Below are 20,372 nucleotides of genomic sequence, written 5' to 3'. Positions count from 1 at the left end.
TCAGATAAAAGTATTATTCTCAAGAAAGTACTGTTAATATAACAATACTCCTTGCACACTCGTACTGTCCAGATAATACTATTCCCAGGGTAAGGGTACTATTCCCGCCACGAAACTTCGCATGTTATGATGCTCTTAGTATAATAGCATTCGAACTCATCCATATAGCTCAACCATTAGTATTTTCATATAACGGTAGTATGGGAACATTTGCATTCTTGACCATCGAAAATCTTGACACATCAATCACCTTCAGGCAATATTTTCCCTGGAATATGCATGGACATCATAGAATAATGTCCTTCATATAATGGAGCCGTGACCTTTGAATCCTTCGCATAAACTACTACATGGACATCAATACCTTTCCTATAACAGTATTATAGGTACATCCTGGCGCTGCAGCACCCTTAGAAATGAACATGACTATTCTGCAAACAAGAGTACCCCTGGCAGGCTTGTGCTTTTCAAGTAACGAAACCATAACCATGTCAGTATTTTGCGCACATGAGTACTACGGAAACCTCAATAGGCTTCCTAGAATAACACTCCAGAAGATCCTTACCCTTGACGAAACACTGCTCTTCAATTAACAGTATTATACAGGGAACACGGCTATTAACCTAATAATACTCCATGAACATCAACACTTCTAAAGCAATAATACACAAGGAATAAAGGTACCCTTTCACACATGGGTATACTATTCCTGTTTCGTAATGCTACAACATCGGTATGGTTGTGACATTTACATTTCACATATGTGAGCATCCTCATAGATAGTTCCCAGGAAGTAGTATGCTCATAACGATTCCAAATAGGGAAATAAAAAAATACGTCAATCATGATATTCGGGAAGAATCCTAATAAACAACAACCACGTACAATACAACATATCAACAGGGATGTAGTAACAAGGGCACTTTAACAAGGAGGCAGCTGAAGAATCCGTTCATAATGATGCTACAGGAAGAGACATTTTCACAATAATCGAGACAAAAGAATATCTTCAAAATGCTACCATGAAAGAACTTCCTGAAGATACCAGGAAAAGGAAGCATCTTCATAAAGAAGATAAAAAGCAAGACGGCCTCTGAACCCTGCCGCAGAAGAGGAGCATCTTCATAGGGAAAATCACACACGAAAGCACGCCTTAACAGTAGCACAAAAAGCAAGAATCATCCTAGAGAAAATAACACACACAAACACATCTTCATGATGCCAAAGGAAGAAAGAAATAATAAAGTAAGTCGGAGGGAAACAAACACCACCTGGAGAAGCAGAGTGGGGAATGAGGCTTGTAAGGGGCTGCTTAAAGTCCAAACTGTAAATCCGGAGCGAACAGCATTAGAAGGTTAACCGTAAAGAATAGACTTTAGAGGCTGAGAACACAACCAGAGACAGAAAGGATAAGCCTTTAACCATAAGGCTTGCACAATAAATCATACAACACAAAAACTCGACGTTGAAAACCAATTAATACAGCACATATCGAAACCATAAGAAGTAAAAAAGAAGCAATACAAGATGACGCCCCAAATTAATAACTGTAAAAACTGAACAGGATGCCTAACGCAAAAATCTTCTGGGAGATACCCTGAAGAATAATAGGACCAAATACACCAGAACACCTCGCAGCATGAACCATAACACATAGGCCTGCGCAGTGCACAGTCCAAAAAGAGTATAGACCGTAAACCTAGGACAGGCAAGAACGACTCTACACTTCATCAAACACAGATAGACACTAAGGGTATCCGATCAGACCTACACAGTAAAACTGAATCTGCAACCATGGAATCTGAGCCGTACACCGTCAAGATATGGCAGAGGATCCTAAGCATAAGGAGATAAGAAATAAAAACAAGCAGCAGAACTAAGGAGGCATATGTAAACAATTAAGCGTAGGAATAAACACTAGAGGCGGCCAGTACACGTTAAGCCACAGGCCTCACTGATAAACCGTGGAAGCTGAACCATGAAATATACAGCCTAGGGCCCTAAACATACAACCCAAAGACTACACCGTAAATCCTAGACACCTAAGGATGATCACAGTACAAGGGGCGTATAATCAATGAATCTTACCCGCCTAAAATAACTTATCGGACAATACTAATAGACACTAAGAGGTAAAAACAACCCCCCGGCAATACACGAGGACCTGGAGGCGTAAACATAGAGGATAAAGCCTGACAAATAAACTCAAGAGTCGAACCCGGGGCATAAGAAATAGAGCATTAATGCTAAATATTAAAGAATACAGAGTGAACAATAGAAATTGAGACAACACCGAACCTCCATAAGCCGACAGAACAATGCCTGAGTAAAACCCAAATGAGATAGGTGCATACACTCTGCAACCTAACTGCGTAAAATTGAAGCGTAAAAACCAAGGAGTACAGGTAAAGTATATAAACAGAAATGTACTGTTTAACAGAACTCCATAGAATTGCAGCCCTCAAAATTACAGGAACCTAAGCCAGAGAAGAGAGTAACAAAGGGAGACAAGGCTTAAGCAATAATGGGAGCAACCTAGAGCCTCAAACAGGAGGCCGACAGCACAGCTTAGGCAGTACGAGATAGAATCCATATAATAAGGAAAATGGGCAGAAAGTGAGAATCTACATCTGCGATATAGATTTCCAGTCTCTACGCCTAAGCATTTCATGTGCCCAACAGTGCCTGTAGGATGGAATTTACTTTAGCATCACTGAGCCATAGGCCATACCTGAGGCCCCATAGAGGTTAAAGCCCAGGAATTAACACAGGAAGAACAAGGCTCAGACTCCGACGCCTAAATCCAAAATCGAAAACTTAATCATTCTGGGCTAAGAGTTACAGCCTAAAGAATGCAACCTAAGAAGTTAACAATACCTGCAGGGGCAATAACCAGGAGGTATGAAAACCGAAGCATAAGCAGTCCAGTCCTAAGGAAAAGAATCTGAGCTTAACGCCATAGTGTTGCACCATAAACATGAAGCCTAAATGTGCACCTTAGGCGTCGGACCTGGACGCGAACCCCTAAGAGATTGAGTCGTAATAGAAAAAGGGAGTCTCGAAATAATAGGCCTTAGACCCAACAGCATGGACAACAGGAGAAGAGAAATTATAAGTTGCACCTAACAGGTAGAGAAGGAGAAAGGAACCCTCAACAGCTAACAATAAAGAATACAGAATAATGCAGGTGCAACCGGAAATAACAACAGAGTCGGGGGCCTAAAGCTAGGGATACCCGCTAAAACCTAAACCTAAACTCAGGAGCTATAAAAAGAACCCATATAGACTACAAGGAACGAACCCCCCTAAACCTCAGTCCCCCAACCTATAAAATACAGATGCTTCTTTAAAACCAGGAAACCACAGCCCTGAACCCTGAACTTCCATGCTTGGGAACAAAATCTAAATCGACCAAACAGATTCCTCGCCATTAAGTCATACCATATGAAATCGAGTGCTAAGGGACGACGCCACCAAATTACACCCAACCGATGAAACGGGGAAAGGAACTTGAATCATCAGCATGAAATCAGCCAAGAGAATGTCGTCCGTAGAAGCCAAGTTACAAAAGGATGCATAATAAAATGCACTACCTACCCCTCCAAGTATGAACCCAGACAACTGCCGTTAAAAAAAGAGTACTGGAACCCAAATCAGGGGGCATAAGTTCCAGGCCTGCTACCCGTATTACCAGTAAATGAAGCACCTTTATAGTACCCCTATGTGGAAACATAGGCAACTAACAACTAGGACCTGTAGTAGTAAGACATGAGGAGTACGCAATGACAGCCTTTGCCTAAACCTTGACGGGTAACCCCTAAATATTAAATCGCAAACAGTATCCCTTCGAACACTACAGCCTACAACCAAGAACTATAACATCCGCTAATCCCAAAAGGGAAAACAGAAGCTTGCCGGCTAGGCGCAAGCCCCAAAAAGTAAACCTTAAAGGATAAATCCAAAACAGTAACCCCGATAGCCTAATAGCATACAACAACAGCTATCACCGAAACCTAAGCCAAACCAACTAAGACTTAAATTTAAGAGTATCCAAGCAATACAACAGATATATCACGTAAGTCGTAGAATCTCAGTCACATCACAGAAACTCGCAAGACGCCGCCAAAAACCTCCCCCCCCCCCGACTACCTGAGAGGTAAAGCGTGAGTCATTCTCTCCAGAAGTGCCAGGAGGTCAATAAAGAAACAAAAAAACTTTAAGCCCCAAGCAGAGTGCCGGAACGGGGAAAAAAGGAGGTTAGAGCCGGAACTAAAGGATAAAGCCGAAATACAACAAGTACTGAGGCAGTGACACTAAAGCTCAACGCCCAAATATGATGAGTAAACACCACGCCCTGAATCCTATGAATTAGCCCCTCCATCAGACGGCACTAGACTATAAGTAAACCGCCAAGCGTCGACTCCGTGAGCACAGAATTCTAGCTCCAAATCCCTGACTCCTGAACCCTGAAGCATGAACCCTAAATGATTAAACCCTGAACCGTAAAGCCTAAACCGAAAAGCTAAGCTTAAACCATACGGCATGAAGCATAAGAGCTAAACCTTAAATGCTAAAATCTAAAACTAAGACACTAGGGTCGAAACCCAGGGAACTGAAACCGAAACGCTACCAACAGACCCTAAAGCTGAATCCTAAACCCTAGACACGAACTCGTGGACTCTAAATGCCTGGAATCTAAACTCTAAATCCTAAAGAGTAACGAATGGAATCTAAAACCCAAACACTAAACCCTGGCCCCTGTACCATAAACACTAGACTCTGAAGCCTAAAGGCTAAACACGAAAGACTGAACCCTAAAACCTAAACCCTAAATGATAAAATGTGAACCATCAATCGTGACCGTAAAACCTAGAACAGTAAACTCTGAAACCTAAAGCCTAAATCATAAATCGTAAACCCTGAGACCCGGAAACATTAAGTCTATGCCCAACACCCTAAAAGAAGAACGCTGAAGCCAGAACAGTAGACACTAAATGATGAAACCTAAACCTAAGGCCTAAACCCTAAACACTAAACCATGAAGCCAGGACCCAAAAAACTAGACCATAGAGCCGGAAACGTGAACTCTAAACCTAAACCCTGAAACCTGAAGTATGAAGACTAACCCCTGAGCCCTAAGATCTAAGCACTAAGCCGTGGACCCTACAGCGTAGACCCTAGATCCTAAAACATGAAGCCTAGACCCTAGACTCTAAAACATCCACTAAACCCTGAAATCCTAAACATAAACCCTGAAACATCAACCATCAAACCATGACTCCTGAACCCAATACTACCACTGTCACCCCTAAACCCCCCCAATGGCCGGTGTTGGTTTCTTCTTCAGTTATCGCGGTATTCCCTGGTCTTCGCTATCTATAGGGAACATGGCGACTAACCCACTTTGCCCTCCGCGAACCCTTTCCTGCACTCGCCTTTACGGAAGATATCCTATAATATCCATAAATGCTCCCCAATAAACCCAAAACCCCAAGGATCCCTCCCCCTAGGCCCTTCGCTACCCCCGAGAACAGATTCGCCTCTGCGGCTCCCTTCTTGCCGGAGTTAAAATCGTTTCCAGGATGCTCCCCTAGTCTGCTCTCCTGATCCAACAAAGACGAAAACGCTTCCCTCGTGTTGGCATGAGCTTTGCCCTCCGGCTTTGTTGTCGCGGAGCTGGCAGGTTTCAGACTGGGGCTTTGAGCCCCTAACTTCTCCAGCTCTATTCCCATCTGGATTGCTATCTTCTTATAATCCTCCACCTCTAAAGTAGTCAAGTGCCCATCGTGCTCCCCATCATCGGTTCCCCTTAACTTCAAGGTATACGTCTGAGTTTTCTTCTGAGACAGGTCCCCGGTGCTGTTGTCCAAAACACACGCAAAGACCTTATCCCCCTTTCCCTTCCCATACACTACCTCGCTCAAAATTTCATACAGATCGAACCCCTGAAAGTAATCTGATACGCCCTCCTTCTTGCCCCCTCCCATATGCATGAACCAATCCCTCATCACGCACGCTGCTACTTCTTCACCTCCCCATTCTCGTAAACTCCGATATAATTCTTGGCAGGGATTTCGGCTTGTCAGCTTGTCCCTTTCCCTATTATCGGTACTAGTAATATCAAATGATAAGAGTATCTGCATTACTAATTCTCGACAAATACTCAAACTACGATCTTCAGAAGCCCCCCGATTATAGTCTCTCTTCCTCCCTTTTCCTTCCCAAGTAGATGATTCTCTCCTGGAGCCGCACGGCTCTGAGACTTTTATTCCCCCTTCCTGGACTGTTATTCGATCCACTCCACATCCTTCCTTTACTGAATCTATCTCTTGCGATTCCGAAATCTGCAATCTGTTCCACCACTCTTCTAGTCTCATACAAATAATCAGGGTATATGCCCAGAGCCAATGAGCCCCTTTAGATTTTGGATAATTCTTCTCGAGTCCTCCCCACTTCTCGATTTTGCCGCTTCCGCCTCGTCTCAAGTCTCTCAGTCTCATTCCAATATTTGACCCACCTGCGTCTGACAAACCGGATTGCCCACAGGACCCGCTCTCTGCTAATGATAGTATATATTTTTCGAACGAGACGCTCAGCTTCCTCTTTGCATTCTCCATTTGGCGCCTCCGGGTCCGTAAAATCAAAGAAAAATCTGTTCACTTATGTAAGTATTTACTTCTCTATTGCTTCGGTCATAGATTTGGCCTCTGACCTCGCGTTTCCTCTTATCTATTACTGCAGGACCTGAGCTTAACCCCTCTGGTTCTACCATGAGAAGACCAGTGTATATTCAATCTCCCCTACTGAATCTATCTCTCCTCCTTACTGCTTGGTTCCTTCCTCTCCTGTATCTCGTAAACCCAGGATTCCGAAAGACTTTCATTATACTGGACGCTCGCCTGCCTTCAGCAATCATATACTTAATTTGGTTATTCTGGTTCCACTCGTCTCCCCTAGAGAGAGAATATATCTCACCTGGCCGTATCTCAATTATTGCCGATTTTACCTGATCTTCTGCCTGTCGGCGGTATTCCTGCGTATACATTCCTGGGTATCTATTCGTGTCCCTCTTCGTCTTAATACTTAATACGACTTCTCCTCCATATATAGACCATTCCTCTCAGGGAGCCGGCCTGCCGCCCAAGATTTGACAAAAATTTTCATCCAATACTGGTCATCCTCATCCTCGACCTCCGGGGCTGCTGCCACTTCCTTGACTTCTATTGCTGACTTGGCCTAACGACTCGGAAAAATTATTGATTATATTCCAAGAATCCTCGGAAGGGTCTTAGATTTCTCTGTTTAATACTGCGTCGGACTCCTCTCCTGTTTCAGATATAGGATATCTGAGCTCCTCCTTCTTGATTCGGTTCCGCCTTATCGGTCATGTTCTCTCAGGTCTATCTTAATGGGATCATCCGAGGTAATCCATACTTATGCTTGACTTGCTCTTGCTGAGTCCTTTGCCTTGGACTGATTCTAATTCTTCCCTCACTTGATTACTGGCCTCAGCGAGATCATTATATGTCGCCTGTCAGGCTCTTCCTTGGCCATGTGCTCTGGTGTCGTCAATTATTGACCAGTCTTATTATTTGATCTTCTACTTACTTAATTGCCACTGGCCCTTCTATTCAAAAGAAATTAGTTCTGCCTCAGTGAGAATTTCTAAGTCTCTCCTCCTTTATGCTCTCCACTTTCACGTCACTCTGGAATTATTCTGATTAACTGTTTGGATAGGAAGGAATGAGCCTGGGGTACTTTGGTTGGGGTTTTCCCAATCCAGAGAGCGATCTTGTATTGGTAGGATTATACTTAACAGAAGTGTCTTATGAATTTGCTCCTAACTTCATTCCCGCTCGTGTAGACATGCTTAAACTCTAATGAACGCTTGCTTGACTACGGCGGAGAAATACGCCTGTTTTATTCCACATTGTTGCTAGATCCCCCTAGTCAAATTTGTGACCTGATCATATTTTTTCCTGGGGTGTTCCCCCCCTTCATATTAGAAAGACGTGATCGTCCACTGTAACCCTCTGTTTTCTGCTTTATGCTCAGGGCAGACTCCTCCATTCATTGGACGTGGGGATCCATTAAGGACTCCTGCTTTCTCCTCAAGGAGCTGTTCACTGGTCCTGGGGGTAACTGAGACTATTTGGGACACATCCTTTAAACAGGGGGGCCTTCGGATTATTCCACTTGATCCTCTTCCTCCACCCTCGTAGTGAGTTGCCGGGTATAAGTTCGGTTGTTGCGTTCATATCTCTACGGATGTTAGAGCTTGGCGATGATGGGTGTGACTCAGAGACTCTCATCTAGATATTTGTCTTCTGTCCTGATCTCTCTTTCTGCTGTGAGAAATTTGTATGTGTCTTTCTTCATTTCAATCTATTCCTTAAAATCCTGCTGAGAATGAATTGAGGACACTAATCTCTTCCTAATAGGATTACCTCACAGCCCTCTTGTTATTCGACGCTGATTCATCGTATTGAGGATCCTTCACAGCTCAGAGAATCAAATTTTCTATTATGAATTTGAATCTCTGCTGAGATTCCTCATGGCTCGATTGTCTGTTATTTTTATCCTCTGATGTTTTTCGCGTTGGAATCTGCCTCGGGGATCATATCTATGGTTAAGCATTTATAATTCTGGGCGGAGGATACGCTCGTTTATATCTTATTCTGAGCCTCTATATTACTCAGAGGTGTTCCGAAGTCTTCTTCCACTTGGGTTTTAATCACTTGATAAATGACTGTCTAGGAACTCCTGTCAGCTTGCCGGAATGAGCAGGTTGCCTCGGGACGGTCTCCGAGTCACTCAAACTTGAGCTTTCTCCGGTTTCTGGTCCTGGACTCTTCCGTGTTTTGGTCTTTCACTTCATTCTTCTGGAGTCCTCAGCTAGGAAGAATATTGAAGAGTACTCTTCTTGCCCTATTTTATTTGATCTGCTAATGCGTGGTCTTGACTTCTTCGGACTTCGGTTTCCTCAAGATGATCCTTTGGAGGTTTTCTTCTATGAGGTTTTGACTTTATCTGCTGATTCTTTCGAAGTCGGCTGCTGAGAATTCTCTCATGAAGCTGATTGGACCATCTTGTGACCTGAAAATTACTCTATGCGGCTTACTTTAATGTAGGGGAGATTCTTTCTTTATAATACTCTATCATAGATTTGCCTGAAGTTTTCCTCAACATCATCCTGCTTTGCTTGTAATTCTTCCATTTCCCATATATTGTAATGCTTTGGCACTTCCTTTCATTATTATCCTCCTCAAACTAGATCTGTGTCCTATACGCTTTTCATATTTATTTGGAATTTAATTCTGCCGATTCCTATATATTCTTTTTCTGTCTCTTCTGAATGTGCTTATCGCCCATGTCCTTTTAATAGATCTTGGGCGGAATTCAGCTGGTATTTGCTCGCTTTCTCTTGTTGCCGTCCCTGTGTTTCATCTTTGTCTTATAGGATGGACTGGTAGTATTGACTATCTATTCAATGTTCCTTGAGGCCCTGTTTGAGTCTGTCCGTGAAGATCACTAAGAGAGATTTTTGCCGTGGGGAAGGAATTGTCACAGATTTGTTCGAAGGATCTATCCTAGACTTGCATCTCCTGAATCTTCCTCAGCTATTCGCTGGCTCTATTTACGGAATTGTGCTATTATTTGACATCCTAATTCTTCTTTTCCTGCTTCTGGATCTGTTTGACTCCGGGCCCTCAAATGACGACTAATATTTTTTGGTGTTGGTTTCCGATGTGAAGGTCCGTAGTAGCTGTTCCTTATAGCGATGATTTGTCTAGGGGGAGGGGATTGGGGTGTTCCCAGGCTCTAGTAGTTTCCTTGCTCGGGAGTTCTTGCTCCTTTGTTTATGTATTAAAGATGGGACTATGAGATCTCTAGGAAGTTTTTCCGCCTGTGCTGCAGTGGATAGAGGGTTGAGCTGGTAGATTTTTTCAGAATGATTCGGGGATTTGGGGGCGTGTTCGACGTCCGAGTTGCCTAGATGAGTATTTTGCCTAAAGGAAGTTGGGTAGGACAGACTACGAGACCTTTATGTGTGTTTACTTCTCCTGAGATTGTTCTTAGATATTTTCAGTTTTGTAGTGATACGGGTCCCTGCTCAATATAGAAGGATTTGGGGGTAGGCTATTAGACTCGTAAGCTGATTTCTAAGACCTTAAGGAGGCTGGGAAGTTCTCTGCTGGATTTATGCGTCGCCTAAGGTTTCCAATATTAATCATCTCCTGGACATAATCTGTAATGAACTCTTCCTTCTTCTCTCTGATTTCCTAATTGATTCTTCTCTTTGCTTGTTCCTTGTCCATCATTAAGGTTGCTGATTAGGCCTGTCTTATTTCGGAACTTCTGAGTTGCTCTCCTCCCTTAGTCCTGAGTGTGGAGTTGGATTACGTGGACTCCTGGGGGCCTGACTTCCTCGAGACGGGAGTTCCCTTTTGTCTCCCTTCCCTTATTTTACTCATAGTTTTTGAGGAGGCAGTTTCTTCCTATTCCCCCAGTATTTTAATCTTGTTCAGTTGGGGATTCATTACGTGTCACTGGACTTGAATAGATGACTTTGCTTTAGTCTCCTGGCACCTGGATTTTTTCGCTGCTTTATTTGGATGGTTGTCTTTGTTTAGTTGGGTGGAGTTTGCCTCTGTGTTAGCCTGTACTATATTCATTACCTCTACTGCTATGACTCTTCCTGGTTTCTATTGTGTTCCTGTCTTGGGATGCTGGGGGGCGAGTTTCTCTTACGTGATATTATGATTGCACTCCTCTCGGTTCCCCTCTAATGCACGATAGAAGACTTAGTTTCACTTGTTTGGACTAGCCCTTTTATTTTTTCTGGTGGTCTCAATTGAAGCTTCTTATCTTGTGGTGCACTCTCTTAGTTGGTGGATCGGCTGCTCTAAGTCTTTCTAGTTCAGTGATTCTATTTCCTGCCTTTTTTTTCTATTCTTCGTATCATTTTTTCCCCGGCGTCATTATAGATTTGGAACTAGTAAGGACTCCTTATCTGACTGATCGGGGACGTTGCTTTTATGTTGTTATTCACTCCAGCTATTCTATTTAATCTTCTCGCGGATGTCTCAGCCGGTTAATACTTAGCATCTTGGGAGTCTCCACTGTTTGACGCCGTCTTAGCTTCAGCTATGGTCGAAACTCTCTACCCTGGGGGAGGGGCCCTTTGCTTCCGCTGCACTCTTTTCAGTAGTTTGTGGGGTAGATTGTCGGGATTAGACATAGAGGAGTTTAGCTCCTGGTTTTACGTCCATCATACTCATTTGGACCTTTGGTGAAGTTTGGGTAAACGGCTCTACTGAAGTTGACTGATTCCTGGGGTTTAGGTTATATCATTCTTTTCGCTGTTATCATGAGGCAGTGCCTCTAGTTGTACTCCATTCATTATTTCTCTAATGAGCGCCCCCTCCTAGCAGCTTCCTCCTTTGCAATAATTCATCCCTCTCTGATGTCCATTGTCATTTTCTGCTTTGTTCTTTGGGGATTATCCTATATTGCAACTTCGAAAATATGATCAACTCAGACTTCTTGTAGCCCGCATTTTCTGTCACTACTATTTCCTTGTTGGCTGTCTATCACCTCTTATGCTTCCTTGCTGTCTACTCGAATGACGATGAGTTATTTAAAGAGCTCTCCCTCCCCCTTTGGTAGTGGCTCAGTTCTCGGTTTGGCCTCTACTCTTATTTGATTTGCTGATGTCTAGGCTGGAGGTGGGGCTGCCTCCTAATGCTCCACTTCTAAAAGCATCTTTCCTACTTATCCCCTTCCTCTTGGATGGGCCTACTTCCTTTTATTTCTGTTCTGTTTTCTTGCTTGGCCAGTGTTAGCCCCTTAGCGCCGACTTGTTCCGGACGGTTGGATTTACTTTTCCTGTTGACCAGTTGTTCTTCCGATGGTGGGCATTTTCTCTTGCCCTGTTCTGTTATTCGCTTTTACTTTATCCTTGGTAACATTAGGGACTGGGTTTCTTTCTCTAACCCCTTCCTTATCCCACCTCTAAGTCAAAATGCTTATACCTTTTTCACCGGGGCTCGTTCCTCTCTCTGGTTTATATTGTGGAGTGGGGGGGGTTCTTAACACCTGGTGTGTACTGCTCCCAAGACTCCGCCCTCCAGATTGGCTTCCTTTGATTCTTTCATTTTGTTCGTCATTTGTTGAGGCAAGGGACTTTTATTAGTTCACTCTCCTGGTGTGTTCTCCTTTTTATTATTTTACCCTTAGTTCTCTTTCGATTTTCTGGGTGGGCGCATACCTGTCATGTGCCTCTGGCGCTGGTAGGCTTGGCGCGCGGTGGGCAGAGTTTTGGGGGGTTCTACTCAGGAAAGTCTTATATCTTGTTTAGATCATATGACACAGTTTTAGAGATTTTTGCTCCTTTAATAATCTGCTCGGTGTACTTCGGCCCTGACTTGTGCCCCTCTGTCTATTTACTTCTCGCCTTATCTTCCTATTTTAGGGATTGGTCGTCTATTCTTATATTCTTCCTTCAATCAATTTTTTCTCTATTTCTAACTCTACCTTATGTAGCAGCTTCAGTGGGCTCTCGTCTAACGCTAACCCACTATTTTCTAGGATTTATTTGTCCGTCCGCTATGAATTTCTTTCTTCTGGGTTGCCTTTTAGCTTCGTCTTCTTGTTCTCTTGTTAAGTTTCCTCGATACTTTCCTATTGAAGTTGATGTTCCCACTAATACTTTCATCTCCTATGATGTTTGCCACTGTTCTTATTAATTTTCCTTTATGTTCCCCTGGTCATTTGCTCTTATTTAATTGGCTTTATCTGTCAGTTTTTGGGGCTTCGTTGTTGTTAGTTTGGTACTTCTTTTTGGGGTTAAGTGGATTTCTTCCCTGGATTATATATAGTGCTTGTCTTTTTTTAGCGTCATTAATTATTCTAGGGGCTACAGTTGCTATTTTCCCTGTATAGAGAGATATTTCCATACTATTCTATAATGGCCAGTCTTGCTGTTCCTCCTGTTTGGCCTATCAAGGTTCTTTTTCTTAGTAGCAGGTATCTTTGGTTATTAATTTTATACTTTATAAGTATTCCATAGAGTTTTTAGGGAACTTCTGATAACTGCTTCCGTCATATAGACTTATTCTTATTCAGCCTAGTTTCCTTGGGGTTCTGGGTTGTTCATTTTCTTGGGTTATATATATTAGTATTATTGTTAGATCATCCTTACCCTTATTGCTTGTTTGTTGTGGTTCCCTGTGCATCCTCCTTATAATATATATTTTTAATGACTGTATCCTATTCCCGCCTAGTTCGGGGCTTGCAGGCAAGGAGATTCTGATTTCCCCCCACGCCTTAATCTTTAAGATTAGTTCCCCTTTGTCCAGTTGTGTGCCCGTTCCTGCCTATCTCTGTATTATTTGTTGTTCTGTTCTTCCCTGGTATTTGATCATATATGACTCTATATTTTTCATAGGGGTTAGTCCTGTAGAGGGATACTTGTGGTAAATTTTGGATACTTCGACTCGGGTCCTGTTTCTATCCTCGCTCCTTCTTGTTTCTTGCTTTTTCTTGGTCTTTTGTTTCTCCTTTTCTTAGTAATTACTGTATACTCATCATTCTAAAGATTTTTCTATGATGTCCGTTTCTATACCTCCTATCCCTTCATATGCCTTATCCAACGTGTTTCATTGTTTATAGATTTTCCCTATTGGGTGTTCTGGGTATCCTCCCGTAGTTGTTTGTGCGTGTTTTGTCACTCTGTCGTCCCGTTCACACTAGTCTTTTTTACTCAACGGCGCGTATGGATTAATCTACTTCATTATGGCGCAAAGTTTATAGTTCCTCTTTTTCTTCTTCCGTTCCTTGGTCCTCTTTCGTTTCTTGTTTGTTTTTTCTCTAATATACACTATGCCGTATCAGTAAATTTCTAACCATTATATTATTTGTGTCGGCTATGTTATAGCCTTTTGCATATTTACTGCTTAGTAGATCACGATTGCTTCCTTTATATCATCTTTCATGATAGGTTATATAGCAAAGAAAATATTTTTTATGCCACAATATGTTGTACCCAGCTATTTAAACAGTTATTTTTCTGCCAGCTGGTGGGTAAATGTATGTTACGATAATGTATCGAAACATAAAGCGTCCCCTGTTTATTCAGATGATCCCCACAACAACTCACCAATACATTCGAAAATTCGGGTTAATTAATCATGGGGAATAACACACAATAGATTCATAAAACTATTTGGCTCATTATTACTTGAGGGAATTCTTCTATTATTGTTTATATGTTCATATAGCATTACACTTAAAGTTCATATAAAAACCATATCACTGCCAAAAGGCTCCTATATCTATCTACTTGTTCTCATTGCTTAAAATAATGTCATAACTTTATGGTGCTGTAAGACTCGCTTATAGGGCATGTTCCTATTTCAATAGGGGAATGTATGCATTGTATAGCGTTATACTCCCTTATGCATAAAAGGGGTTATGAATACCACTTAACATTCTAAATCCTCCTCTGGTGAATAAGGAGACGCCCGTTATACCATCATCTATAGTCGTAGATACAGACAAAAATGAAGTTATTGTACGACTTATGATACTCCATGAACTCAGCACAGATTCAAGATATTATCTGTCCTTATTCCTTTGCTTATATGTTAGAAAACATGAAACCCTAGGTTTCATATATCTATTTTGTCAGAGAGAAAGATCTGCTCCTCACATTATTATTTATGTGTCACCCCTACTGTGTTTCTGAGTTCTATGCTTTTGGTGTAGTGTCTAATCTTCATCCCCTGAGCATCTCCTCCTTTCTGCTCTTTTCTCGTGTTGTCTCTTCTGTATGTATTAATTATGTACTTTTCCTTTTAGGCACTTCCACTTTGACCGTCATGTTGATATGCCCACTGGTTCGTGGTGTATTTATATGGTGTTACATATATCTCTCTCCGTTCTCTGAAGTAGATAATTTTCTGAAATATGTCAGTTGTATTCGTATATACATTCTATTATAGTCATCCGCTCCTATATGGTTGCTCCCCCCCGTTTTAGATTAATGATTCTTTAAGATTTTATGTGTATTCTTATCCTTATGCTTATTCTATCCCCTTCGCTCGTTCCATGTTATTATTCTTCCTAACTCTCCCCGACAAGCAGCTGGTTCTATATAGTGATATTCCTTTTATAATTTCCTATTCCTCTCTAGAGTATAAGAAGTTTAATCTTCCATTTTACATATTTGTTACACTTTAATAGTACCGCATCGATCTCGAGTTTTGTCAAGAGGAAAATACTACAGATTAAGGCAGGTGTGCAAATCTTCCGTAATCATTGTTTCTTAATAGTACCCGGATAATTATTGAATCTATATTACAATAATATTGAGAGGGAATAATCAAACTTCACGACGTATTACTGTACCTACAATGTTAGTTTGCCTATAAAAAGTTCTTCCTATATATAGGCACCCCTTGTATGCTGAAACCCTTTTTAGTGATAGTATCCCTCAGTTTCCTATACAGCATGAATAGCCTTATGATTGGTATATGAGTATTGCTGGAATGGAATTATTTTATAAGCCAGTGTATTGGTGAAATTGGATGATTCTTACAACTGCTGTCGTTCTCAAGGAATTGGACTTCCTAAACATCTGTACTATCTTAGACAATTTTCCTCCTGACACAGCACTGTTCTACATAGAATATTACCCTTCACAGAGGCTTATCCTCTAAACTGTTGTTGTAAGGCCGAATTTTACACTTAATACAAATATACAGGAGGCATCTGGTATTTTCTATATAGGTGTAACTTTCAGTGATTGGAATCCATCCATGAATACCGCTGAATACACTCTATTATCTCTTCCTAAATATCTCTTTTGAAATTATGGTGCGTCCTGCTTTAAATCTTGACGACTCCACAATTGGGACTTCCCGGATTTTCCTACTGTTTATGCATTGCTACTCTAGAGAAAGGTTTCCTTCTCACATACTTAATAATGGTCGCGAAAAATGTATTCCTTATATATTAGTCTTCCAAGGAAGTTTATATCCTTCGCATCATTCTATTCTTCAAATAATAGCACCCTTTGGCCTAACTTTTCCATATAAACGCATTCCAGTCATAGAATCCGCACGATTATGTTCCTGATATCATGGTTCCCAATCAAGATGTGCTATCTTTATCCAATAATAGTCTCCAGATAAAAAAACTGTAAAATATGAAACTGGGGCAGAATAATATTCAGGAGACCTGTATACAGTACACAAAATAATACTGGAGCTATAGACGCCTGGTTCATATAATAGGGCTGTATGCTAAGCTTACATTCCACAGGCCCGTAGTCCTGGGGGGAGAGTTCTTTTTTAAATAATACTACACATAAATCATTATTCCTCAATTAGTCACGTTCTCCAATTAGTCTTATCTAAAACGCTATGTTATGAGGCCTTCACATAATAGCATTCCTGCGACAGTGTACATTACAAACAACATTTCCGCTAGAATGCTTGCATTGTCCATATGCTAGTATTTCTGCCTCTATTGTATTACTCCGGTAATAATACATTCGACACAGCTATGGCGCCTTCACCTGCGCGTAATTAATGGCTGGCGTTTTCCTTTAGATTGTAGCCCTCACTTCTTCAGATAATACTATTTCATAGAGATCTATACTCATCAATGACTGTTGTCGTCCAAAGAATAGGAACCGAAATTTGGAACACATAGCCCGCAATTCAGACACTTTTGCATTTTCGATGGGCGTATTGTAGGAAAATCCTTATCTTTCAAAGGACGGTTTTTGAGAATATCTGTATCCTTCATGCAATAGTGTATTTTGAATATCATTGCACTCCACAGAATGCCAATTCTCATTTTCCCTTCTCTCTACATATCACATGAGTGCAGGGACAATAATTTCTTTCAAATGAATGCCATACAAGCTCTGTGTTAGTTGTAAAATATTTTCCCTTCCCTACAATAACAGCATAAGCGGTAAACCTATACAATAATATTCCCGATACAGCTGTATTCTTTACCAACATTGACACTTTAGACACATGTGTACTGTTTATATCATCATACCTTTCCTATAATAATACACCCAGTATATTCGTCTACTTCATACAATGGAGTCATTTATACATTACCATCCTTGCCAGGGCTGACGGATAAGGATAACGATATGGCATGCATGTCCATACACTTTAAATCATAGTAATCCTTGTACAGTAGTATTCACCTCACAACGTTATGCTTAATATATCAATACTCCGCAAACATCCCCACTATTCACATAATAGTACTCTGGGAATGTTACCAGTGGGAGCGAATAAGTAATTCTTAGACAATACTCCTTCACTCACATGTGTACATTTGCTCGAGCGTTGCTCCCCCAATCATGCAGTTCCACACATTATACGGCTGTTAATATAATAACACTCCAGGGAATACTATGAATTCCGGAATAGGGTGCTTTCCTTATCATAAAAGCCTAAACAGTAGGCCATGATATTCCACCTGTTTTAATAATTGTGCATGGGGGGTATCCAGGATCCCACCACAATTGTGCACTCCAAGACATCACACTAGGGAGATATGAGTACACTGATAGGACTTCGCCGCAGATCATCCGTACGTTTTATACAATTATGCCCCAAAATGGGCAGTACTTTGCAGATATCACTATAGCTCAACCATTAATACCCACATATAAGAGTACTACGAGAATCTCCGCATTCGTCACCATGGGAAATGGGGACACATGTATACTTGCTTCTCATCTACCCTTGTAGAATATCCATGCACTCCATAGAATATTACCCTACGAATAATGACACCCTTCGAAAATCAGTATTCTTGACACTATAATACGGTTAACATTATAGTGGCACTGGCATAGCTCTACTGCTTAGACAATAGGTTTTGAGGCCACCTGTGTGATCTGCAGAATCGCCCAAGTCATATCATCCAGCCATTAAACCAACATGACGACCCTTCAAATAATGCTATTCCAAGGACAGCTGTACTCATCAGGACAAACTATTCTGTACATAACATCAGTGTTCTTCAAGTAATCGTGCAATTCACACATTCATGTGTCCCACACAACTGTACCCCCCATACGGAGGTACTACGGCAACTTCCACACGTTGTGTAATGGTGGCACCTTGTCATACGGCACAAAGCTAAGTCATAAATTATGCACCTCTCTTTACTTTACTTAATAATACCGGCTTAACTTAAACACTCATCAGATGGCATGGTACAAGCCATATCAACCATCCTTAGATATTAGTACTATACATACATCTATAGTGTCCCAATAACAGTACTCCACGACAGGAATACTCCTTCAGCAAATATCCTGTTCAAATGGAAGTATTATCCACACGAGAGGGTTGTAAACAGGACGATACTCCCTTCATACCATTACTCTCCCAAAAAATCGTACTCCAAATGTTATCTTACTCATAAAGGCAGGAAACTCCACACATCATTGTTCTTTCAGTATAGTGGCACTCAAGGGGATCCATATAGCTCGACTACTAATTCTTTCATAGAACAGTACTATGGGGACTTCCAGACTCCTCACCATTGAGAAAGTAGAGACAAGGGTACTCCCTAAACAATAGTTATACTGGAATATCCAAGGACTTCACAGGGTACTTTTATTCATATAATTAAAGCCTAAACTCTGAATTCCTCACATACACTAGTACATGGAAACATTACTCCTCATATAATAGTAGTAGAAATATATTTGCGCAAATCATCAGCAATGGAAATCCACCCCAGTATTGTACAAATAATGGTACCCCAAGTGCACTTGCTCTCTTCAAATACTAATACAAGGACGGTGTAACTATTCTCCAGATGTAGGTACTACGAACACCTCGGTATGTTCCATATACAGTGAAACTGCACGATATTCCTACCCCTTACACCGATGGGTTCCTCAAATAAGGGGACTCCAGGCAAAAGGGCATTGTTCAGATAACAGTTCCCCAGGAAAGTCCTACATCTTATATGGTACTGCATTCAGTATGCTGTTGGACTTCACACAATGGCACTCTCCATTTACTGACGGTTTCCACATTGAATGAACGCTTGTATATTGGTGTTCCGGAAATAAAAGGGTCTTGGGCGGTCTTCTGGGTCCAAAGGATTTAGCTTCTCGTACAATACTTGTATAATCCCTCGACGCCCATATAATAATAGTGCCCGTACAGACTTTTACTTCACAACCATGGACACTTGCGGGATGTTCCACCACCTCACTCAGTTGTGTTCCCTAGATAATACAACAGCACGTATATCTCTGAACTTCATCCAATGGTGTCTTTTATATGATAGTATCCATAGAACACACATACACGGTAGAAGTAATGACCCCCCTTGAATGTCACTATTATCAAAATCATACTATTCTGGGCTCAGTAGTACTCATCCCGACAATGCCATTTTTGGTATATCAATTGTTCAGACACAAGCGGACTATTCACGTGATAGTTCTCTGGGAATATCAACACTGGAAGCGAAGAAGTTATTGTCGTACATCCGTAATTTAGGGACATTCGTACACCTGGTACAGCAGAGCTGCTAAAGTCATGCAGCTCCATTCATTCCACCACTCTTAATATAATAATACTTCAGGAACTGCTACGAGTTCGAGACAGTAGTGTTCCTCATATAATACAAACCGGAATCCAGGGCCCTGAAGTTCAGAGCCTTCAGATTTTCGTATTCCAGGGCCACTTATATTTCGCGCATTACCCTGCTTCCTAAATGATAGTACTACGCACATATGAGTATACTCGCAAGATATGGTTTCTGATTATGCATACTTTCTATGTAAGCATGCTATTCAGACAATAATACACAACACATATTAGTACAGCTCAACCATTAGTACATTTATATAACGGTATTACGTCAACTTCTGTAATCATCATCATTGTAAATCGATACACATCCCAACTGTGCAGTCAATAGTTCTGCTGCAATATCCGTATACTAGACGATATATTGCTCCTCAAATAATGACAGCCGTGGAATATCAATATTTCACACACAGAAGTACGATTCACATCCTAGTACTCCTGGCACTATAATACTATCGAAATAATAGCGCTGCCGACATTTCTTAGTGGTTGTACAATCGGGTACTTCATATTATGGGGCCATTAAACTGAAATCCAGACCTTTCATATATACAATGGTATATATCAATATAAGTGTTTACGATATGTATTCTCATTTCAGCGATACGTCGAATATAAGAAGATTACTGATTCCGAGTACTAAAAGAATAATTGCCCCTTGAACTCATTTCCTGATACATCCTCAATTATAAATCACAGAGTGCGTAATCATAAGTT

The 20,372-nt window shown here is 41.3% G+C and overlaps 1 protein-coding gene across 1 annotated transcript; it reads right to left on the bottom strand.

Annotated features, from left to right (window-relative positions):
* Nucleotides 1–5,372: 5,372 nt before the first annotated feature.
* On the bottom strand, nt 5,373–6,617 carry C922_05168 (hypothetical protein; the record flags this gene model as incomplete). The annotated part of the gene is made up of 1 exon (XM_008820740.1): nt 5,373–6,617. One exon carries the CDS (start codon nt 6,615–6,617, stop codon nt 5,373–5,375), a length of 1,245 nt encoding a protein of 414 aa, XP_008818962.1.
* Nucleotides 6,618–20,372: the final 13,755 nt, after the last annotated feature.

Source organism: Plasmodium inui (genome assembly GCF_000524495.1).
Source record: "Plasmodium inui San Antonio 1 unplaced genomic scaffold supercont1.42, whole genome shotgun sequence".
Taxonomy (NCBI): Eukaryota; Apicomplexa; class Aconoidasida; order Haemosporida; family Plasmodiidae; genus Plasmodium; species Plasmodium inui.
This window is presented reverse-complemented; position numbering and strand designations above follow the sequence as displayed.